We start from the raw sequence: 25,681 nt of genomic DNA on the forward strand, positions 1-25,681 counted from the left end.
TCACATGGTTGTTCCATCAGTTCTGAATGGTGGTTTTCTCACTTGGGAGCACTACATGTACGTATCATATGTCTTCTTTTGGGAATTCCTCAATATAATTAATTAGTCACATTCAATGCTGGATGGACTACTGCTTAAGGCAAACAGCTCCCTGTGGCTTACAGCCTGAAAGTACCTTGGGCTCACCAATATACACTGTTTTGGTAGCATGTTCATGAGCAAACTATGAAGGTTCTTTGTTTACTCGTATTCCTTCATTTATTCATTTACAAATGGACTAGCTACCCTCAATTCCAGAACAATATGCTAACATTTTCCTTATTCATGAAAATTGCTTACATGACATAGGTATCACCACCATGCAAGTGAGGACCAAGCTGACAGCAACAGAGTTAGGCTTCCAGTTATAATTAACATTTTTTCAGCACTTCAAATATGGTTCTGCAAAAGACAAGCTCTGGCCAAAACTCAGCCCAAAGTTCACTCTCATCAATGTTAGTCTTGCTGACTAACATTTCAGAGTTTCCTATAAGTTTCCTATGAAGTCCCTAAGATTACAGAGGTGTAACTTCCTTCTCAAGCCAGAGAAACACCTATTTGGACAGACTGTTCTTCAACAGTTCATTATCCAGGTACAAATACAGAATCACATCCTTTTCCAGAGGGTATCAGAATGTAACCACAGACTCTGCATGTAATTCCAGAAGACAATTACTATTAAAAGAAAACTTTTATGGTTTTATTAGGCTGAAATATAGTATTACGTATTTAGCCATCATTAGAGTATCAAAATTTTTCTACAGCCATACAGAGAATACAATATCCCTGTGTTGAAGAATTTAGCTTTTAAATAGGCACTATAATTCACAGTTTTGTTAGACATGCAACTAACAATCGTTGCATGTATTTATGGTCGTGTGGTTATTTGTGACTCGTTTTTCTTCTGTATTCTAAAATCCATGTGCTTGGAGCTTCCCATAAACAGGTTCTTTTCTGATATGCCATTGAAGTGTTAATGTTTTGGGCTACCAAATGCTGCTAGGGGCTTCATACACAAATTGAATCCTTCAAGCTAAAATGGCTAGACACATTCCAGAAGAAATATTATTTGCACAGACAACCTAATACATATATATAAATCTTAAAAAGAACCCCAAAACATTCACTTTATTTTGAGGTAAGTGCTTTCATTTATATTTTGTCATTACCTCCAGCCTAGACTTTTCAAAGGGACACAAAGCAAATATACAGGTAAAGATGTCTCTGTTTTATACCTTCTGTTCTGTTCTACATAGAACAGCTATACATAGACTAGTCATAGTGTATCAGACACAAGGCCTAGGTAGCCTGATAATCCTGCCTCCAATTATAGCCAAAAGTGTGTGTTTTCAGAGGAGCCAGAAAAACTGCTGCACAGATCGTATTTCTCCCTAATCCTCTACCACTAGCATTCAATGATTTCTAGCTCAAGAATTTCCTGAATTGGATGTGGTTTCTACTTATTCAATAATTCTCAAATTAGTCTCTGAGCTTTTTCAGTCTCCTTTTGAACCCATGTAAACTAAGCACCTGAAACATCATTTGGTAATGAGTTCCTCTATTTGCTCATCCTGTCAGTGCTCATCTTCAATGAGAAGCTGTGTGCAGCGAATCACAAAAATGTGTACACACGAGGGATACTAACAAACATCACAAAATCATGGACTGCAGTGGAAGTTTCAACCCTGTAATTCAAGAAATAGGTAAGTCTAAGCAGCAGCACACTTACAACATAGAATGCTTCTCTGAAGGAATTTATAATTCTTCTCCATTTGTTCTCAAAGACCACTGATATATTTTCAACCTTTCCAGGCTGACAAAAATACTAAGGACTTAAAAGAATTCGTAATTTCTTAGGTACTCAGCATAATAGCCATCACAGAATTTTAACATTTTGCTCTTACTGATCTTCATGTTTTAAGATTAAGGCATTTTGGCTAATAGGAAATGATCAGGTAAAATGAGAATGTCAAGGCTTAAGGAAAATCTTTATGATATCAGGAAATGTTCATATTACAACCTTCCCAAAGCATCCTTCAGAGGCTAATAATATTTTGTGAGAATTATTTTTTAGGAGCTGGGGCAAGAGGAACTAAAATAAAAACATTTCTAAAGCTATAAATATAATCATTGAACATTCCTTGCACAGTAAGAGAACAAACTTCAAAGCCTGCGTTCCAGATGTAATGAAGATCAGAAAGGTCAGCCATCAGACTAACTTATCATTCCTATGAGTCTTGACATTGATAATTCTACAACATCAAGACAGTTACTGTTATGAGGTAACTGGCTACAGGGCTTAAAGCATTCACTCTGGAGAAACACTGTCTTAGCTATGAATATAAAATTTTGAGATCCTTACTAGGCATCTAACAACCAAAGACAATAAGGCATGTCCTAGCAAGTGTGCAGTCTTCCTAACATTACTATTCATTTATTTGGTCAAATCAGTTAATTAGATTTTCTCCTTCTGTTTATGAAAATGCAATTTAATCATCCATTAAGACGTAAACTCCAAATATATATATCTTTAAAAGAAAAGGGAAAAAGAGTAGAAGCCTCCCTAGTCATTTCAGCAGAAATACAGGACACATAGAATTGTTTTTGTTATGGATTTCAGTGCTGCTTCTATAGCTTGGAAACAAAGTAGACCCAGTCTCCTGAAAAACAGACTTCTCTGCTTCTCCATCATACTGTCACTCCTGGTCTTTTACACTGCTGCTTTTGCATTGCTGAAAGACATCCTCTTGGAAGTTCAGAAACAATTTCCATCCATTCACAGCATTTCAGTGGGTTCTAATATAAGGTTACAGCAGCTTTGGCAAAGAAATATTTTGGCCAGAAGTTTTCAGCATGTTTTTTTTTTTTTTAATTCATTATTTAAATCCTACTTTTATACAAATACTTTTGGGAGATAATAGACCTTTGTTTAAGTATTAGCAATTAGTCCAAAACAAAAATACACTGACTTAATAATTTTGAGACTGGAATCCTGTCACTGCAGTCAGCAACATCTGGATAAAAACAAGTTAATAGAGGGGCAATAATTAATGTTTCCATTAACAATGAATGTATAATGTAATAAATGCTAATCTAATAATCGGATTCCTGCATACTCAGCAGAGATTCTAATTGCAAAGTAGAGCAGTTATTTGCTCAGTAAATTTCTCCAATTATCTTCTTATCTAAGACAGTCCTCTGGCTTGCCTGCAATTAATAAGAAGACATAGGGATCTTAATTTCACCCAATTTAAACACCCATTTTATGAGCAGGATTCATCACCTCTCTATATCACCTACAAAGTTTAAGACAGATGACTAAAATCAGACAGAGTTAATCTCACCTCCAAATAAATTCTAAAAAGCATCACAATTGCAAAGAACAAAACGGGAAAAAAAAAATTAGATTATAAAGATTAATGGAGAGACTAACAGAAATCTCCAAAATGTATACATGGCTTGCAGCTGACTGGAAAGCATTAAGTAGGTAAACACAAACATACAGAGAACTTTTTGCATACATTTTTAAAACCTATGAAGCATAGAAAATTACTATCAAGAAATTACAATTACTTTTATTCTATTTTGCTTTTTATTTGAGAATGGCATTTCTGAATAGAAACACTAAAAATACTGCTAAAGGTATTTTTACCTTTAGCAGATGATTCATTACATATCTAATAGTTTTAAAAAGCTAAGCTATCCACATCATTTCAGAAAGGTTTAAATAACAATACAAAATCCTATGAAATCTTCATGAAACCAACCTCAGGCTCTAAACTACTTTTTGTACCACTCTTCCTGACTTCACTCAGCCCAAATATAAAAATATTGTTTAAAAATGCTATTCCATCATTTATGCATATTAAAATGAGCTGTAAAGCTGAAGGAATAATACTGCCATACACAATTTTCTTGAATACTACTCTTCTGCTTACTGCATACCTGTTTTATTTCTCTTTGTTTCTCTACAATTCTCATTTTATCATTAGAAAAAAAGAACATGAATGTGCACCAGTCAATGGGACCTGATGAAATCCATCCACAGGTCCTGAAGGAGCTGGCAAATAAAGTTGCTAAGCCACTGGCAATCATATTTGAAAAATCATGGCAGTCAGGTGAAGTTCCCAATGACTGGAAAAAGGGAAATATAACCCCCATTTTCAAGAAGGGGAAAATGGAAGACCCAGGGAACTACAGACCAGTCAGTCTCACCTCTGTGCCTGGCAAAATCTTGGAGCACATTCTCCTGGAAGGCATGCTAAGGCACATGAAAAACAACAAGGTGCTTGGTGACAGCCAGCATGGCTTCACTAAGGGGAAATCCTGCCTGACCAATTTGGCGGCCTTTTATGATGGGCCTACGGAACTGATGGACAGGAGTAGAGCAGATGACTTCATCTACCTGGACTTGTGCAAAGTGTTCTACACTGTCCTGCACGACATCCTTGTCTCTAAATTGGAGAGACATCAATTTGATAGACAGACCACTAGGTGGATAAAGAACTGGCTGGTTGGCCAAACACAAAGAGTTGTGGTCAACGGCTCAATGTCTGGCTGGAGACCAGTAACGAGTGGTGTCCCTCAGGGATCGGTGTTGGGACCGGTCTTGTTCAACATCTTCATCGCTGACATGGACAGTGGGATTGAGTGCACCCTCAGCAAGTTTGCCGATGACACCAAGCCGTGTGGTTCTGTTGACACGCTGGAGGGAAGGGATGCCATCCAGAGGGACCCTGACGCGCTTGAGAGGTGGGCTGATGCCAACCTTATGAAGTTTAAGCATGCCAAATGCAAAGTCCTACACCTGGGTTGGAGCAATCCCAGGCACAGCTACAGGCCGGGCAGAGAAGAGATTCGGAGCAGCCCTGTGGAGAAGGACTTTGGGGTTTTGGTCGATGAGAAAATGAGCATGAGCAGGCCTCAGTGTGTGCTCACAGCCAAGACAGCCAACCGTATCCTGGGCTGCATCAAAAGGAGCGTGACCAGCAGGTTGAAGGAGGTGATCCTGCCCCTCTACTCTGCTCTTGTGAGACCTCACTTGGGAGTATTGTGCGCAGTTCTGGTGTCCTCAACATAAAAAGGACATGGAACTGTCGGAACAAGTCCAGAGAAGGGCCACGAGGATGATCAGGGGACTGGAGCACCTCCCGTATGAAGACAGGCTGAGAAAGTTGGGGCTGTTCAGCCTGGAGAAGAGAAGGCTGCGTGGAGACCTCATAGCAGCCTTCCAGTATCTAAAGGGGGGCTATAGGGATGCTGGGGATGGACTGTTCATTAGGGACAGTAGTGACAGGACAAAGGGTAATGGGAAGTTCAGATTGGATATAAGGAGGAAATTCTTTACTGTAAGGGTGGTGAGGCACTGGAATGGGTTGCCCTGGGAAGCTGTGAATGCTCCATCCCTGACAGTGTTCAAGGCCAGGTTGGACAGAACCTCGGGTGACATGGTGTAGTGTAGTGTCCCTGCCCATGGCAGAAGGGTTGGACCTAGATGATCTTAAGGTCCTTTCCAACCCTAAACATTCTATGATTCTATTACAAAGATAGGAGAAGAAAAATCACCTTGAGTACATTACGTGAGCAACAATCAACTGTAACAGAGTACAGTTTGGTTGTTGGGGTTTTTTTTTTGTTACTAAGAAGATTTTGCAAAATCACACCATCTATGAATATCCTTTGTGTTCTCAGTATTTGTGGAATTTTTCAACCAGTTTCCACCAATAGCGCTAGCTATATGATCTTAGAAAAAGAAATTACACTCCTTAAGGTTTGAAGGACGTGAACAGTCAAAGACAAGAGATGGCTCTTGTAGGCATCCCCTCAGGTGAAATGCTCTTGTATGAGCTCATCCCATATTAGATCTTAGAGTCCACTTTGAACACGAGAAACACTTCAGTTTGATGTTGCACATTATATGAAACTAGAAAAGTTTAGCAGTAGGAAAAACCAAATGGATAGGAAACCAGGATGCATTTGTTCTACTTTTTGGTGCTGTTTTGCAAGAAGTTAATAACAGATTGACAGTCAATAGTTTGAACATAACACTCCAGGAATATTCAGGAGAAAGAAAAGTTGGGATGCGTTTTGTATCTACACTTTACTATGCATATGTGATGGAGCTTTTACAGAATTGCTCTTTTCACTCAACCCCTGGACACTTTCAACTGAGACAATATGGATTTAAAATTATAAAAAAGTCTTCGTCACATTACCAGAAGTTTAAAACAAGGTGAAAATGTTTCTACTTGGTCATCATTTTTCAGACCATGTGTGACACTGACCTCAGTTTAATCCAAAATACCAAGTCAGCTAAGTTTTTTTCATTGTCACAGACAAACAAAACATGGATTCTCACATGGAATGTAGGGCTGCAACAAAACTTACATCCTGACATTATAGTGGCCTACTCTGAGGCTGAAACAGCAGGTTCTCTCTCAATATAACTCCTTCATGGATATTATCACTTCAGTATTTTCCTGGCATATCTAAACAGCTCTTTATAGAAAGCTATCACAAACATCAGTAAGAAAAATGAAAATAACTGCGCTTGACTAGAAAATTGGGTATTAGTTACACTTCTGATCACAAGATTTGCCAAGGGCTTTATTTAACCACCATTCAGGCCAGTCAACATTCCACATACTTCTGAAGCTTTAAAACATGTTTGTTTATACAGATTATGACACCAGTGGTAACTACGATGAGTCACCTTGTTTTCACTAAAATAGAACGAGCTGTTAGAATCACTTAAATACAGAACTGAACAACACAAGTATTCCTTTTTTATCTTGGGAGTTTCTGGTGATATTAGAAAATTTCTTTGTTACAGAACTATCACATGTCAATCCACAGTAAACTCAGAATTTGGGGTCTTTTAAGTTAAGGCATTTATTCTGTCTCATCATTCCAGTGTGTTACTTTGCAGGTCATTTAGGTAGATGAACTGGAATGTGGAAAAAATCATGGTCTTTAAACCTGCATTGTGGTTGGAAGAGTTTTAAAGAGAGAGACCTACATTTTAAAGAAGTATGGGGTTTTCCACTTTCCCAAGCAGAAGCTTTTTACTCTAAAAAGCATTATCTTCTGATGAATGACCTACTATTTTGGGGGGGAAGGGAAGTATAAATCAACTTTTTAATTTATTTAAATCAAGGAAGGGAGACATTAATTGGAGAGATTATTACTAGAAAAAGCTGCTGGAGGATAGAAGCGTGAGTGTGTCAAACAAGATGACAACAAATGGTATATTACTACCATTCTTCCCCCCCCCCCCCTTTTTTCCTTTTTTTCCATTTGAAAATCTTATGTTTCTGGTTGTAGGGCAACTTCTCAAAAAAATCAAAAGCAGCAATACGAAAAAAAACCACAACATGTTATATGACTGGGAATAAGGCAGAACAGAGAAGTATTTTGTCCATGGTTCTAAAGTTTAAAAATAAATACAGTAATAATCATAAAGTTGATATTTCCATTAAAAACAATCAACTTTCTTACTCAAATTATCATACACCAGACCTATTTCCAGCAGAGCTTCCTGTTAGCTATGAACTCCCCACATGTCACGGTCTTATCACAATAAATGTGGCAGTCTCATCAGAAGTGTGGCTGGCTCACACAAGCATTTTATTTTGACTCAGGAAATCAGTTTTGAACTAAGTTTCCTGGTTGTCCTCAGTTAACCAGCTTTGATTTCCACATTTTGATTTGCACTGGGGAGCCATCATCTCAGTTTGCTAACTGAATTCCTTTTTGAGACTCCAAGAACACCTACAATGTACTCTACCCACTAAAAGGCATTCAGTACCCTTGGGCCCATCCAGCCCAAACTAGATTAATCTAAAGTCAAACCCCTGAAACCAGGTAGATATCAAGTCCTCTGACCTACCTCGTTCACTCTAGAACTACCCCTATTGCTTCACACCACAAAAAGTAATGACTTTTTTTCAGTCCTTGGGCAATGCTGTTTCTGCAGTAATATCACCACTGCAATTCAGGAGTTATACATAAAAATGAAAAGCTTTAATTAATTTGTGCCTATACTTAAGCTAGCAACATTTTAATAGATTACTGCTTGGAATTAAAAGCAATTCCAAGTAAGAAAAAATTCACATCTAGTAGTTTCTTTCAGGTAGCACAGTTAATGAACTGACCTTTTCGTTTTAGGATTAAACAACGAATCGAGTCCAAAATTAATGTCACACAACAAACTTACCTTGAACAGCTTTATTACTGTCAAAAGCTTCAAATTACCTCATAATTTACCATAACTAATATTCTAAATTTACAAAAAGATGCTGCAGAACAGGACAGACAGCAAGGCTGCTTGTAAACACACAGAAAAATCAGTTTCCTTCTCCATATGAATAGAATTGTACATTTGTATAGACAGTATCTTTGATACATGCAATGTGAAAGGCTGAGAAGAGACAGCATTAAGAAAAGAAGCATGTAGCAAGTATAAATGTTCATGACTGCTGCTCTCTATCCACACTTTACAAAAGCTATTCATTGAAGTCCTCATCCAAGATAATTTTCTATTTTCAACTACAGAAAAAAAATCCAACAGGTTCAGAGTTTGACTACTGCTACTGTACAGCATGAAATCCACATTCTTGCTATGAGATGCATAATTACGTCTGCTTGCCTTTACAGGATTCTAGAAGAATCAAACTTCCATATTGTTACTGTACTGATAAAAGAAAAAAAATACTACTAAAATTAAATCTGTAACTTTGTTTAAACAAAATGTTTGTAATTCCATTTCTTTTTTATAGACAGAAAGTCAAAGCAGTCATTCTTCATAAAGCTCCTGAGATAGAAATACCATTACACCTTTATATTTTTTAAAGATACTTACTGTTCTAAGAGTTGATCATGTTTTCTTAAAGCATCCTTTTCAGCAATAACTGCTCGTTCTTTTTCAGCAACAGCATTATCTCTCGCTTCTCTCAAATTTCTGAAGGAAATAAAAGTTACTCTGTCAAGAATCTGTTAGGAAAAAGACTGTTTTACTGCATGAATTATACTGACTGATCTGAAGTTCAATACTACCTTCTTCAGTTCTCACAGAATGATATAGGAGTCTCTCTAGATGCCTATTCATTATACAGGCTTTACTTTAGATTATTTTCATATATACCAGCAAAGTTTCCAGTTCTGAAATTCTAAAAACAATGATCAAACCACCTATGCACATGTACAAATATACTAATAAGTTTAGACTATTAAAACTACAAATTACTTAATTTTTATAGGCATCAACTAAATGCCAACAATTTTGATACTTTATACTTCACTAATAAACAGAGGAATGCTCTCCCCCTAGCTGAGATGTTTCACAACTTTAATGACAGAGCATGACTTCCACATACAACTAATTGGCTAATTAGTTGTAGATATATAGATTATTGCATGTCATTGCTGTCTCCTTCTGGTTTCTATTGCTAACATTGTTTTTGATCTGCACAGAACTGTAAAATAACACAAGGATTTTACTGCAGTCAATCTATACTTTTCCAATTTTTTAACCAAGAACCAGTCAGGGCTTTCAAACTAACTCACTATTACTTCACTGATACAATGAGAATAATATGTACAGTACATGTGTTAAAAAATTAATCTAAAAAATTAATCTGTTGTCGGCATGTAGCATAACATTGTAATAAACTATACTAAGTGGAACTACTGCTTAGATAGTGCCTACAAACTGTACCTCCATTATTTAGTGCAACACATAACAGCCAATTTGCAGAGACTGATGAAGGGCTGTTGAGGCCCTACCTTATAAACATTTTTGAGGATACTCCCAGTTTGCTTCTGTTACTTGAACACTCACTAGCATTTGGAATATATGAAATGATCTTAAAGATTTCTTTCAATTTCATTTCACCTAAGAGGAATCCCGTTCATACGCTACAAATGTGAGCGGAATACCACAAATCCAAGCACAAACTGCGAGGCAAGTAAAAAGATTGCAAGCATCAATGACTAGGGGACTTCTCTTGTCATTGCAAGCAGCAACAACTAAGATGACAAGCAGCAAAGACCCGGGGGGGGCGGTTCACTTCAAAACCATACTCTTCATCTAAATTGTTAATGTAGATGCAGCAAAGCTCTTCCTACTGAAGCTATTTGTTCCCCTCTTCCCCACAGAAACTTTCTGAATTAAAGCAAAGTGGAATTCTAGTCTCAAGCAGATTTTGAAAAGATGAAAGTTAGAGAGGTAAATGGAAAATTACTAAGCCATGTAAATGTTAGCCTAGGTTGTTTTAGCTACACTAAAGGTATAGAATTCTTGGATAAAAGACTACGTGCTAGATGAAAGTAACATTATCACTGGTATATTTTTGAACTCAAGTAATTAACATGAATAATTACTTATTAAGAATGAACATCAGAATTATGTAACGGTTAACTGGATATTTGAGAGAAAGAAAACTACATTTTCTACAAAAAATTAATTGCTGGGCCAGAGAATTTACTGATGAAATTCAGGGACTGATCTTCAGAGCAGATCCTTTAAAACTGACTCATACCAAAATATAAGAACATTGTAATTATTTTTTTTGACAGCATTAAGGTCAAGCATATTGTGACTCGGAGAGGAGTACAATATTGCATCCTTCAGGGGAAGCAGAAGGACAAGGGCATCTATATTAGGTTTTGAAATAAACCTCTTTAAATAAACTGCCATTTATTGCACTTCACACCCCTAAACTATTTTAGAGTGCACAAGCTGTACTCCAGTCAGCTTGAACAAGTCAGAAAATGTGCTCAGGGACAGCATTTAACATGCTCAAAACTACTAAATTGTGTTTGATCTATATGAAAAGACTGCAGCTAATCCAAAGTCAAACTTCATGCAGGCATTCATGTGCCGTTTGAATTTGCTCATGCTTGCTAATGCAAACATAGCCAATATTTACTACAGCCAAGCAAGTGAAACTGATCCCAAATAAATTAAGAACGAAAGCATCACCTTATTATAGATTTGTCTCCCATCTTAGCTTCTTGAACTGAATAATCCAAGTGTAAAATAAGTACCAGTAAATTCAAGAGAAACATCAAGCTCATCAGGCTTGGCAAAGCGGTAAGGAGCAACAGCAACTAATACTAGATTAGCTTAGCTGTACTACCATTCCACACTTCAAGCCTGAAGAGGAAACCAGCATCTTAGCTTTATTTTCAGTCAAAATCAGCATCTTATCACATCGCGCATTCATGGCAAACTGATTTGCTCACAATTTTGGGTTGCATTTGTCTTGCATTAAGGGGCAGGTCAGATTGGGAAGCACTGTCTCATGGTGGATTTTTTTAGTATTTTGTAGAAAGAGCATATGCTAAAAATTCTTTTTTTGCAAAATACGAAATCAAACCTAAGGAATTTACATTTCAGAAGTAATTATTTCAAAATGAGGAACAAGACTTCTGTAAATTGGTTCCAGATACAAATGAAATATCTTTCAGTAATTTTCTCAATGATATACAGACCCTTGTCAAATTTCCATGAACAGTGAAGGTTAAATTCATACTTTGTAATTCAAAATAGATTTGCATACAGGAAGTGGTGTGGATGTATGTGTATATGTGTAATACATATATTTTAATCACACTTGCAAAACTACACAATGATGTAATTTTTTTTTAATTAGAACCTTTCAGTTGACTGGAAGACAGACAGCAGGAGTCACGTTCTTTTTTCACTCTTCCGAGCAGTAACAAAACTACCTATTAGAGGAACAGATGCTGATGCCACAAATATCTTTTTACTACAGTCATTTCCTTCTCCACATAAGACACTTTGAGGACATCTGCAATGAAGTTACAATGAATTATTAAAAGCTCCTTCCATTTTAAAGGAATAAAAGGGGCAAAAAGCTAGCTTAAAAAGAAATGCAGTACTAAAGTCCAAATCCTTAGATCCTTAAAGGCTTATGTATGTGCCTAACTCTGCATGTAATTCCATGGAATTCAACAAGATAACACACATACAAAATTCAATATGCAGGTTTCTGCAGGACTAGGATCTTCTTCGAAAGGGATTTTATAGTAATTTCTAGGAAATCAATGCTTTCTTGAATCATAATGCTGTAAATCTCAGATAGATTTGTTTTATAAAGACATAAATCTTACTAGTTTCCCTTATTTTTTCTGCTTTACTTTCTGCATCAGCACCTTCTCCTCCAGTTTCCTGGCTCAGTTTCAAGATTGCCCATACAGCGTGACAGGTAAACCAACATATTTTGTGTTCATTAACTAAAATTGTACATCTGAACAAACTTCAAACCACTCATTTTTATCTAGAACATGAATTTTAATAATCATAGAATCACAGAATGGTTTGTGTTGGAAGGTTATCTAGTCCACCCCCCTTGCAGTAAGCAGGGACAGCTTCAACTAGACCAGGTTGCCCAGAACCACATCCAGCCTGGCCTTGAATGTCTCCAGGGATGGTGCATCCTTAGCCTCTCTGGGCAACCTGTGCCAGGATTTCACCACCCTCACTGTAAAAATTTTCTTCCTCACAGCCAGCCTGAATCTCCCCTCTTTTAGTTTAAAACCATCACCCCTCATCCTGTCACAACAGACCCTGATAAAGAGTCTCTCTGCATCTTTCTTATAGGCCTATTTTAAGAACTGAAAGGCTGCAATAAGATCTCCCTGGAACCTTCCCTTCTCCAGGCTGAACAACGCCAACTCTCAGCATTTCCTCATAGGAGAGATGCTCCACCCCTCTGATAATACTTTTCATTGACAATGTTGAATATCCATAACTTAATAATAAATAAAACAATATATTTAAAAGTGTACAAGTGTAATTTAATTTTAGTTCTTACAAGATTCTCATCAGTTTTATAACTGAACTTAAATTCTCACCTTTTGTTTACCTCTCAATGAGCCAGTCAACTAGAATTATACCTAAGAACATACTTGGTCATTTTTGCCCTAATTAGGTTCTTGCCTGCATGTTACTTACCTGTTTTCACGTTCATACATCTCTTTTGAAGCACTTTTTAGTTGCTCAATTTCTTGATTTGTTTTCAACCTTATTTGTTCCAGCTCTTCATGCAGTCTCTTTTCATATTCTGTTTTATAGTGGTCTCTGTAAAAAAACAAATACCCAACATGGAAATTAAAAATTAACTGCAATCACCAAAATATCAAAGCTTCAGATAACAGCTGTACAAATAGAGCAAAGCACTTCTTGATTTTACATTTTATTTTCATTTCTACTAATTTTCCTTCCAAACTGCTTGAAATACATGTTAGCCTATGCTGTTATGCAAACCGAGCAGAAATCCATCAGGAATAAATAATATTTAATTGGGAATAAGTAAAAGCTTTCTGCATACTGTTCAAATTTGTTATAAGTAATTTGACATTGATTAATCACGCAACATTATGCTTAAGATTATTCCAGCAATTCTTTGTCAGCCTCTACATGAATGTTTCTATTAACTAACCACATAAACCCCTCAAATTAATTCCTTGCTTTCTGAAGTTTTCTACCGTCTTCATCACTGGGTAAGCATTAATTAACTTGCTAATTTACAATACTGCCATGCTGCTCTAGGACTTTGTTGTGTACTAGCTGCACCTCATTAGGGAAAATACATCACAAGAAACTTTGAAGATTACATACTGTGGAGATTTGTGAAGTCAAAAAAACCCAAGATTTGGAAATTTAACCTTCAATATGACATAAAAGCTTGAGTAAGTATTTTAATTAATTTATAAACAGCAGGTATCAGAAGATTCCAGGATAAAAGAATTTCCTTTCAGAATAATACTGACATCTTTTTGTAACTTTGGAAGCCCATGGCAGACTGTAGGGAGCCCCTTAATGAATTTCTTCTACAAAATTACAAGAAATCCAAGCTTAAATTGTAAGTACTCAACAGCTAAGGTATGTTAAACTTTTATAGTTAATGTTCATGGATAATCAATCAGCAATGAAACAACTGGTGGAAATTACAGGTTTAGAAACAAAAGCATTTTTATGAAGAAATGTGCATTTACAACTGTAAAATGCTTTAGATTTCTTCTGATTTCCAACTGTGTGATAGCCCATAAGTTTTTTTATAAAGCAGTACTTGAGCTGGCCAAAAACTATTGCAAGTTAACTAAAAGGCCCAAAATATTTAAATGTCAGAAGGCTTCCTGTCCAGGTTTTCCTGTTTTCTTTGTATTGAGACACTGAATTTCAGTTGACCCTTTACATTTATCTCCTCTCCTTCCTCAACTGTACCACACTACAGTAAAATATTTCATTAATATCTCTGATGCAATTAAGAAGTTTATAATAAAAAAAAAAAAAATCAACAAAACAAACTCCCAAAAAACACTGTATCAGAATGTAAGGTCCCCATTAGAAACTGTTCCTTTTCTTTATGTATTATTTATATGGCTCAACATGTAGTGAAAAAGAAAAAAGACTGTTGAAGATCAGGACCACTGCATACAATTCTTACGGGCAGAACCAATGAGCATTACCATTTTCTTCACTTTCTTACACAATTTACTATTGCCATGACTACTCGCAAAAAAAAAAAAAAAAAAAAAAAAAGAAAAATCTCTTCATTGCAGAAATTCCCCCTTCCCTCCCATGGCAAGGTTGACAAGAGTCAGGAAGGTTCAGTGAAAACATTCGAAGAATCTGGAAAAGTCTTAAACACCCGCAGTGATGTCACCAGGAGATAGTTCAAAGGGACATTTATCTTTATGATGACTAAAATACACAAATGGTATAGTAAAGGGCATATTCCAAGTATAGAGCTTAACTGCCCTGCCAGTGCCTTTTAATAAACACCAACTGAGGTGCTGCTGGAGTAAAGCCCCATCATTTGCAATTTCTGTTCCTGAACTGCTGTTACAGTCTTTTGCTTTAGCAGTAATTAAAAATGGTTTTGCCTTATCAAGTTGTTTCTTCGTCTTCAAGCTGCAGGCTTTAATGAGCTTCTTTCAGGGCCTATAGTAAGGCTTTATACTGTGAATAAACTAAATGTGATCTGAGCATTTCAACACAACTATGGATTGTGTTTTAATATTAAACATACAAAGGGAAATCTTCTTTGGTGGTCTGTGCTTACACATAGATTCCCAAGAACAGTAGCTGTGAGCTGCTGCCATTCATCTTGCTACAATCTCAAACTGTTCTAAGTGTGTCTCTTTTAAATTTTGGCAGGTTAATCCCTCAAGTCCAAAATTCCTAAATTCTGTAATTTTCTAACTACAGTACCCTAATGCCAGCAGTTCTGACAGAGACCAGAAGGTGAATTATTCTTTATACCTAAAAATAGGTACTTGGGTTTGTTTTCATAATCTTTATTCCTGAACTACAGCATCGAAAAGAGATCCAGATGTGAAGTGAGCATTAAAAAAGCCTCAAATTCTTCAAACAGTAGCAAATAGAAGCTTATTACCCAAACTGATCTCATTTCCATGTAGAGCTGAGTACTGTAGAATGTCCATCAGTCGTTAGTTTTCTCCTGCTCTACTTTTCTACCTCTTTAATTTACCTAACAAATAAATAGGATTCTGTAGAGCTCTCCATAAGAAACCTAATTCTGTAGCTATTTCACCTGAGAGATGGATGGTTTAAATTGCTGAACTTACAGGAATCCCCACTATGGGATGTAGCCTCAGAAGATGCACACAAACTGTGTACATGTGTGTGGGAAAGTATAAAGAAGGGACAGCTACTGCAATATTGCAGATCACATGTAGAATTTAGAGCACTTGACAAAACAATACCATTACCCACATTTTACAAAAGAAAACTTACATTAACATTTTTACATTTTACATCAGACCTTTACATTATGAAATGACTTATTCGAGGTTTGTCAGCATCAGAATCTCAAATAAAACTTAGGCTACCAAAGCTGCAGAGCAGTCCTACAAATGCTGCTCAATGCCCTCCACTGTGTTCTCCATTGTGCTATATTGTCCTTGCAAAAGACAATAATGGTCACTAGAGGACAGCAGACACACCTGCATTATTTATTACAGTTAATAACCTGTCCTATGAAAACTGGCATCATGAAGACAGTCACCAATACCAATGATATCCAGAGATAGATTTGGTAATAGTACAGGTAATAGTAATATTTGGTAATAGTACAGTATCGAGATCTCTAAAGGCAAAGTACAAGTCACAGAATTTCTCTTTAGCTGGCATCAAAACGCAGAGGTCAAGAGACCTCTGATGTTCCAGAGGACAGAGAAGAAGGCTAGCACAGTACTCCAAACTGTGACAGAGGCAAGCTACATATGTCTCTTTCTAGCTTACTCATATGGAGACAGCTCTGTAAAAGTGCCTCTACATAATTATTACAGGATAAGGATTTCACAGTGGTTTTCCAGAAACAGAAATTTATCTACTAGAGTCACTGCTTGCAAGCACATTTCTAGAGGAATATGCTTAAGACCTACATGATTTTTATAGACCCCATTTAAAAGCAAGTCTTAAAAATTTATTTAAACTGTAGAAGTTCTGTGTGAACACAGTTCTGAGACATACACATTTAAAACAAATAAAAAAAGATTAAGCGACTGCACTGTAAGGAAAAATAGTATTAAAAGCACTTCTGATATGGGCTGGAACTCCATAGCTGATAATTTCAGTAGAGTGCTCATCTATTTCCATTTAGATAACAATTTGTCTTTTAGTTGTATTACTGGAAAGTCATATTAACACACCTCATCTTAGTTATATAAGAACACAAGATTTATAAATGCTGTTTGCAGTTCCATCTTACTGATTCAAAGAAAAGGAAGCAGCTGAAGAGAAGCTGAACCTAAGGCTTATTAATTCAATCCACAGGTGTTTTTTTTTAAGGACACTACCAACCAAGAAACGGGTTTATGCTCATTAATGAAGTATGTACAGGCAAATATTTGATGTTATTTTGGGATATATATTGAAATATTTTTGGCATCTAGATGTTAGAAATTCACGGCTATCCAGTTCATGTTCTTTCCCTACAAGAAAAACCTAAATTTGGCTTGAAATTGGACAACGTTCTTAATCATACGATTTAGTTTCAAGTAGTACTGCGAGAAGCAGAAAGTAGGACTCAGCGCTCCCTTATGGGTCCCTTCTTACTTAAGATAAGAAATTTTGTAGTATAGCATTACATAGATAGCAAGATATGTAGCTGAACAGCATAAAGCTTCCTGTTCAACATCCCATACGCATATATCTATACGAATTCAAATGGTATGAGGATTTGACACTATTCACCAGAGTGGCTAACATACAATGATCAATCTATTTCTCAGTGCTAGGTTTATTCAAACTGTATTCAAACTTGAGATATGAAAGACTGATAGCTCTACCAGCTGATATAAAACATGCTATGTCTTATTTTAAACATCTGTGAAAATCAAAAGTATTTTACTCTGCAATAATCTTGTCTTTCAAATACTGTTTTTAATAAAGGTCATTTGGGGCTTAAATTTCTATATATACCTAACAGAACAGTCGCCATAAACTTTCAATGCTGGCATCTTCACTATTTTCAATGCTGACATCTGCACTATTATGGTCGTATATGAAAGGTTTAAAATAGTTTCCTGATAGACACTAAGATCCAACAAAAGTGTTCTGTTTCTAGTTTCACAAATATGGACTAGCTTTCTGTAAGTTAAATTATATTTAGTTAAACAGAATTTGTGCAAGAAACAAGGGAAAGCAGTTAAATAACTTGGCTAGTAACAGAAGTGAACACACAGTAACTTACCTGGATGCAACATATTTTTCATACATTTCTTCCCTAGCTTTTTTGGCATCCTCTAGCTGAATCTGAAGTCTTTCAAGGCGATCTTCCTCATGCGCACAGCGAACACTAAGCTCCATATTCTGGCGGTTAAGATAATCTTTATCTTTTTGCAACAAGTTGAGGGATTGTTGTATGGTTGCCAGCTATAAAAGGCATTAAAAAGTACACTTTAACATGAACTTCAAGATAAGTATTTCACCTATGTACACATATTTGTGATTTCATTTTAACTCTCTTCCGTGAAATTAGCTGAACCAGAAGACTCTATTTACACTTACGTTTAACATAAGTTGGTAAAGCTTTATGCTGAAAAAGGACTTTAATAAAATTACAGTTTTACAAGTTTTTATTATTTAATTCTGATAGTCGGCACCTGAAAAAGAGGTAAAGTGTCCCTTAATTTATCTCAGTATCTAAGTAATACTGAAGTACTAAATAGTGATAGTACTAAATAGTACTACGTCAGAAACATTGATGTCAAGTCTTGGTGACAATCTGTCATCATACTGGCTACACCATTCTCAGAAACAGAAGTGAAAAGTTTAAGGACACCAGAGACATTATTGCTCCATAAACAAATGGTAAAACTGCTATTTCTAGGGCTGAAGTATATCATGACTGCTGTGGGCAAGCTAGTGTTCCAGGCCAGCACCAAAAAGCATTACACATGCCTTGTTTTAACTTTCATTTAGCGTGGTGTTGCTACAGAAGGCTGAACTGATGCCAAATCAGAAACATGAGTATCTTGAGTCTCAGCCTTCCCAATAAACAGATCAGTCACCCTCACTATTCCAAGAAGAAAGTAGGGTAGGAGTGAGTAATCTCGATCTGTTTCTGGTGAACATTGTCAGAGAACAGCCACAAAGCATAATGGCACTGGTGCAGAGCAGCCTGACTCCTTGGTCATGATAGCAAAACACAGTTTTATCACCTTAAATATCTTTTGCCATTTAAGCTCCTGAGGATGTCACATGTCAAGTTCAAAGAATGATAACAGGTTATATGTACATCCACAGTGAACACAGACATCTTGGATTACTATATGAACAAAGAAATCTAGGAGTTACTACCCCTCTAACTCCTCCTCCCCTGGAATAAATACTGTGTAAACATGATTGTATGTTCTTCCAATCCAGAACTTGTCATACTGTATGAGCATACACAAAAAACATCACAGACTTTCCAGGACATTCAAGTAATCACACAGTTTGAAGGGGTATTTTAGTTTAAATTAGGGCTACTTTTGTTTCCTCTCAGATCAATATAGTACAAAGTTAATGAAAAAAATATCATTGCTGTTACACTGCAGTATTCGATGCATAAATACAAGCTTGGTGTACATGACAGTACTTTTTTGGCCATTGTTATATCCTGACAATAAACTTGTATTTTGATGTCCCCTTACAATGCCAGAGCGCAGATGAATACGCAGCCTAACAAAGCCTTCGGACCAATATCAAAGACAAGAATATAAAAAGTATTTTCTAAAAGAAACTGTTTCTTCCCTAGTGTTTCAGAGAATCTCTGCGGCTAGCTGTAAAATCAACCACAGGACTTCTATCTTTAAAGCAGTAGTTACAGACACTAATTTATCTGTAACAATATTATACTGAGATATTAAGGAACACAATCTTCCCTGAATTCTCTCAAGTGTAATTGGTGTCATCTGTTTAGCTGCCAAAGTGTTAACACACAAAGATCCTTCATTTGATGCCTGCATGGACTAATAGAGAGTCAAGAACAACCTTCTCATGCAGTACCTCTTTCAAATCACCTTACAACATAAATTCACAATTCAAAACAGCTAATCGTTTTGCTGTTGTTCTGTTTTCTGAAAAGATCTCTACAGAAACACAGCTTAAAAACAGTCTTATTTTTCGTCAAAGTTGCACTGAGCTACAAACGATCAAAGATAATACCAAGCTGAAAAATTTTCTTTCTCAAGATTCAGTAAAAGCCTCTTCTCTCTCCCAAAAACCTGTTGCAAAGCTACACCGACATCAGATGAAGGAAAAAATACATTAATGACTTGTTAGTTTTGGATGATTTTATCATCCAAACATTCTATACTTATATTACTCTTTGAGTCCCTTGACCCAAAACTTATCATACAAGCCCAGTAAGGGAGCCATCACTGAAGACATTTTGTGACACTTGGATGAATGAATTACTGAACAGAAAAGCAGCAAGGGACATTTCTCTTGACCAGACACACCTTGCACCCTTGGAACAGCAGAAACACATTCCCCTGTGCAAGACTTGTGCTACCAGAATGGCAGTGACTGACATCCACCACCCTAGTGGACAGCCCTGCCCAAAAGGGAAGCAGCACTGGAATTCCTCTTGTCAAAATGCAATATCACAGAAAGATGTCCAGGATGGCTACCTCTCTATTTATTACACAGAACTAACCTCTGAAAAGACAAACTGAACCATTACTTTACTAGAGTAGAAAGAAGAAAAACTATGTATTCTATTGATGTCTAGAAAAAAAATCATACACAACAAAACATAAGCCATACAGTAGCTCTGCCCTGCTGTCACTACTGGTCAGAAAGAGCTAAAGCTAATTAGTTCAGCACCTTTTGAGGGACAGAACATACAAGCATTCAGCTTTCACTGGTAGATTTTGCCCTTGGGCCTCCCAGGCTCCTGAACTTATTGCCAGAGTTTGGAAGGCTGAAGCAAAGGAAGGCTAAGCTAGAGACCTAAAAAAATGTCATGTACATAATGCCTAAGGAAAAATGAAAAGCATTTGACCAATGTTGAGGGAGATAGTCAACACTGTTGTGAGCTTGCCCAGCTGTTTGAAAGATCATAGCAAGTGAGCAGGGCTCCTGATGATGCAGAATTCACCTTCAAGAAGGAAGACCCAGGGAACTGTGGGTTTGAGAATCTAACCTCAGTCCTTGCAAAGCTTAGATTTCAGGAGGAAACAAATCCTCCTGCAAGCAATATCCATGTATATGGAGGATAAGGTGACTGAAAATAACTAGCATGGATTTACCAAGGCCAAACTGCCTCGCAAACCTGACAAGTTAAGTTGGCTCTATGGATGAGGGCACAGCTGTTCATGTCAGTTACATAGACTCTTGCATGGCTTTCAGCCATCTCACATAACACCTCTATGGGAAAATGGGCAAAATATGGACTGGATAGGCAAATATCAGTTGAACAAACTAAACATGAGCCAGAAGTGTGCCCTGACAGCAAAGACGACCAAGTGCCTACTAGGCTATATTAGCGACAATGAAGAAAATAGTCTCACAGAATCACAGAATCACAGAATCCCAAGGGTTGGAAGGGACCTCAAAAGATCATCTAGTCCAACCCCCCCGCAAGAGCAGGGTAACCTACAGTACATCACACAGGAACTTGTCCAGGCGGGCCTTGAATATCTCCAGTGTAGGTCTCAAGAAATTTATTATCATCCTGTGTTCAGTACTTGTGAAACTGTACTTGATGTGCCATGTGCATTCTGATTTCCTCCTAAAAACATCCATTAACATACTGGAGAAAGGCCAGATGTCATCTCTGCCAAGATGGTCATGGACTGCAGCACATGATGTACACGGGTTTGAGAGAAATGTTTTTTTTCAGCCTTCAGAAATGAAATCTGGGGGGGGGGAAATCTTGTTATCTTCACCTATCCAACTGGAATGCATAGAAAGAGCCAGACTCTTGGAAGTGCACACTGACTGGACAAGAGACAACAGAAAAAAACCTGCAACAACACTGATTAGATTTTACAAAAACATTTTCACAAAGAGGGTGGATAAACACTGTAACAGGTTGTCCAAAAAGCCTGTGGAATCTCCATCCTTGGAGATTCAAAACCTGACTAAGCCCTAAGCAACCTGACCTAAGCTGGTTCTGCACTGCATGGGAGGCTTGGACCAGCTGTTCTCCTTAGAGCCATTCTAATCTAAATTATTCAATGATCCTACACGTGATCCTGACAGACTTAATCAGACAAAGAATCAAATTCCTGAGGTGAAGAAATAGACAATTACTGAAATAAAAACTTTACCTCTTTTGATAAGTCACTTCTTTCTTTAGCTTGTGCTTTGTGTGACACCTCTAATATTTCATATTTTCTTCTGAGTTCTGACAATTCATGTTCAAATGTATCACGTTCACTATTAAAATAAAGTGAAACTGTTAGATGAATAAAGTGTAACAAACAAGATTCCTGTGCATTTGTAATCCCTCAGCCTTTCAGTTCATGATTCTGACTTCTTCCAATCAGTCACTCACAAGGCAAATAGTGATAATCCTACCTTTGCTAGTGATTAACACCTGCAACAGTACCTTATTATAGGAATTTTCTTAATTTCTAAGCATTAAAAAAATAATCCTAAATTATAACACAATAATAATGAATTCCCATCATAAATTATTTCATTCTCCCTTGATTATTATTCTTTAGTGTAACTTTGGCCTATACATTTCCCCTCTTAGCAACTGTAAGTACCCTTGTGCATCCTTTTAGTTTGATGCTATTTCCCACAACATTCTCTTGAGTCTTTTTCAGCCACTGAAGTTTGATGAAAAAGTAAAGCTACTTCTTTCCCATCTTCCTAATCAAACAGCAAGCAACGTATACTTGTTCTTAGTTGCTAGTTTCCCTTGTATACAGTCTCTTGATACCAGAGGAGGTTGTACTACTCTTTTCATGTTTAAAATACGCATGACACAGCTGCAAAAATTATGTATGCAAAAATTATGTTTCCTGAATAAGAGTGCTTTCCATATGTACAAAGAAGCAGCTCTGTCTCCACTCTATCTGATCCTGTCAGAACAGTGAAATGAATGAGCCAGTATGAGTTTGCAGTTTGGAAAAAAACTAACCAGTTTTTTATTAAGCATAGCATAGTTTTAAAACTGAGATAACTTGTAGTGCAGCAGAACTAGAAGATTTGACATGGCACTTTTAAAGACTGAAACAAGCCTGGAAGCGATTAACTCCTGCAATGCTCCCAAATATCCTCATGCAGTCATGCCAACAGTGCTCTCCACTTCCCTTCATCTGTGCCTACCCAGATGAATACAACCTACTCTCAAATACAGTTTTGGCACATTCATTCATACCTTTTTTCAACTCAAGACTATTTTAAATGTATACTTTTAAACACTGGGGCCATTCACACGAACATTATTACAATCCATTTATTAAGATGCAGTTCCACAAGGGAGGCAAACCATATCATCAATCCATCCTATTGGCAAAAAGCTTCCAGGTAGATTCCAAGGTTGTTTTAGTACACATAACTGTGAACAGTTATCCAGAATAAAGACTGTCCTTCAAATGATTTAGCGGTAAAGTCATTTGTGTCAGTAAGTATGCTTGAGTTCATTCACTGTGAACAACTAAGGAGCTGACAGGGTGTTTTCTATTCATAATCTCAATTTTTGAATCCATTCCCCAACAAATACGCCAAAGGCCAGATTTCGTGTACTGGCAAGCACACTAAATAAGCCATTTGGGAGCTGGATTGTGAAGTATAAATCTATGAGTGTATTTATAGAAAGTCCATTTTCACTATTTTGCAGTTGTTGTTTACAAGATGCACATTCAAAGCATAGGCTAGAACTGTAAAATCTGTATTTTAAAAATGAAGAGACACTGGAACTTTCTGCAGTTAAACCAATTCACTAAAGTAACCCTGAGACAGAGGGTTACTTTACAGTAACAGACTCTGACAGAGGTCTTATAACAGCTCTTTCAAATTCATGGTTACAAGGCTATCTTAAGTTATAAATATTAATTCCCAAGGTCCTGCACTCTTAATTCACTGTGTAGTCACCACACAGTAGAGCACAGGGCCTTTTGTTAGATCATTGCTTTTACTCTAAGAAAAAAGGAGTACTTGTTCTAAGCTGCTTGGCATCAACAGCTCCCATTTCTTTGGTTGCAATGTGACTGGTAGGCTCTTCTGAAAACACAGTAAATCCCCAAATATAAACTTTCAGGGAGATAATTCGGTGCATCAGATTTCAACAGGTTGTTCATCTTATGACTGTAATATACTACAGGAGATAATTGAACCAGCAATGGATTAAGGTAGGGAAAAATATCTGTGGCATACATAAGCCAAAAAATCAAATTAAAAACTCTAGTCAATCAAGGTTGAAGTTTTTCTATTAACATTTGTATATAAGTAGAACACTTGAATTATAGATACCTACCCTTTTACTTTATCATAGTTCTCTTGTCTGTAATCACCTTGCTGAATCATTTGCTTTGTATCAGCCAGTTCCAGTGTTAAGCGCTGGCATCTAATCTCAAGCTCTGACCGAGTTCTCCTCTCGTCATCATAGCTCTAAAAGATAAGACATTTTGAAATTATCAGAGCTACACAGATATTTACTTAAAGCAATCACCAACTAAGTTTTGTGAAGACCTCTTATGAACATTCAAGAAGTAGCATTTGTATTTGGAAATCTAGCAGGTATCACAAAGTAACCAGCCATATTGATACTCAACTTACTTTTTATCTTATTCTAAATAGGTGATTAATGTACCTATTTTTTCTAACACATCTGTCTATGGGCACAACTTCCAAGACCAGTAAACCTCATATATACAGCTGGTGGTCTACAAACCTATAGTAGGAGCACAAAAGTCACACTCACTTTACAATATTTTCAAACAGTTTTCCAAATGCCGGTCAAGTCAGGAATCTTGCCAAATTCTCTCATTATATGAAAAATTTCAGCCAGTTACTCCCAAATTGTATCTGGTAATTTATGTTTGCTGAAATATATTAGAATCATAGAATAGTTAGGGGTGGAAAGGACCTTAAGATCATCTAGTCCCAAACCCCCTGCCATAGGCAGGGACACCTCACACTAAACCATGTCATCCAAGACTCCATTCAACTTGGCCTTGAACACTGACAGAGATGGAGCAGTCACAGCTTCCTTGGGCAACCTGTTCCAGTGCCTCACCACCCTCACAGTAAAGAACTTCTTTGTTATATCTATCCTAAATTTCCCCTGTTTAAGTTTGAACTCGATACCCCTTGTCCTACCACTACAGTTCCTAATGAAGAGTCCCTCCCCAGCATCCTTGCAGACACCCTCCAGATACTGGAAGGCTGCTATGAGGTCTCCACGCAGCCTTCTCTTCTCCAGGCTGAACAGCCCTGACTTTCTCAGCCTGTCTTCATACGAGAGGTACTTTAGTCCCCTTATCATCCCCGCAGCCCTCCTCTGGACTTGCTCCAACAAAATATCATCCAAAGCTTTGGTGGAGGGAGTGAAAAAAGGAAAAAGAAAAAGGTGTTTATCTGCTTATTTAATGCTCTACCAGCCTTAATTTCCATTTTCCATTCTTTGTCCTCCTCATATACTTTGAGAGACTACTATGCAAACTAGAAAAAAGGACCAAAGCAAGAGAACACACAGAAAGCAGAAGTCTTTTAAAACACTGGTTATTCCTTTTGAAGATAACTAGATTTCGTAATTATCATATTCATCTCTCCCACCCCCCCCAGGAATAGCAGACCTCTGTATCTTAATACCTGATCTAGACTCCATTTCTCAGATTTTTCTACAAAGTACAAATTTATCTTACAAAATGTACACAAATTTACCTTACTTGCTTGTCCTAAATGATGTACTACTTAGCAATTTCTTCACAAAACCAACAAAAAATAAGACTCAGCCACCTATGCTAGGGAAAACAGATGGGCTTGTTAAAACCTTGGGAATACCTTCTGGACATCTAGATTTTTTTCCATCTTCTGTCTCTCAGAATACTGCTGAGTTCTGCTTTTGTTTTTCTGCTATGGCTGATACATGGCAAGCTGGATAATGGGTTCTTGATAAACAATAAGTCCATCTGGTTTTAT

At 36.9% G+C, this 25,681-nt stretch overlaps 1 protein-coding gene across 6 annotated transcripts in view; it reads right to left on the bottom strand.

The window, feature by feature from the left end:
- The window catches only part of PIBF1 (progesterone immunomodulatory binding factor 1), a 121,847-nt gene that overhangs the window by 76,999 nt on the left and 19,167 nt on the right, over positions 1-25,681 (bottom strand). For all 6 annotated transcript variants that reach the window (XM_065678127.1, XM_065678123.1, XM_065678124.1 and 3 more), the window contains 5 exons: positions 24,015-24,148; positions 21,856-21,964; positions 17,787-17,968; positions 13,019-13,144; positions 8,900-8,998 (listed from right to left, as the gene is read on the bottom strand). In XM_065678127.1, the coding sequence (XP_065534199.1) occupies positions 8,900-8,998; positions 13,019-13,144; positions 17,787-17,968; positions 21,856-21,964; positions 24,015-24,148 (650 nt within the window). The remainder of the gene's footprint in view (positions 1-8,899; positions 8,999-13,018; positions 13,145-17,786; positions 17,969-21,855; positions 21,965-24,014; positions 24,149-25,681) is intronic.

This window comes from Lathamus discolor, chromosome 4, assembly GCF_037157495.1.
Source record: "Lathamus discolor isolate bLatDis1 chromosome 4, bLatDis1.hap1, whole genome shotgun sequence".
NCBI lineage: Eukaryota > Metazoa > Chordata > Aves > Psittaciformes > Psittacidae > Lathamus > Lathamus discolor.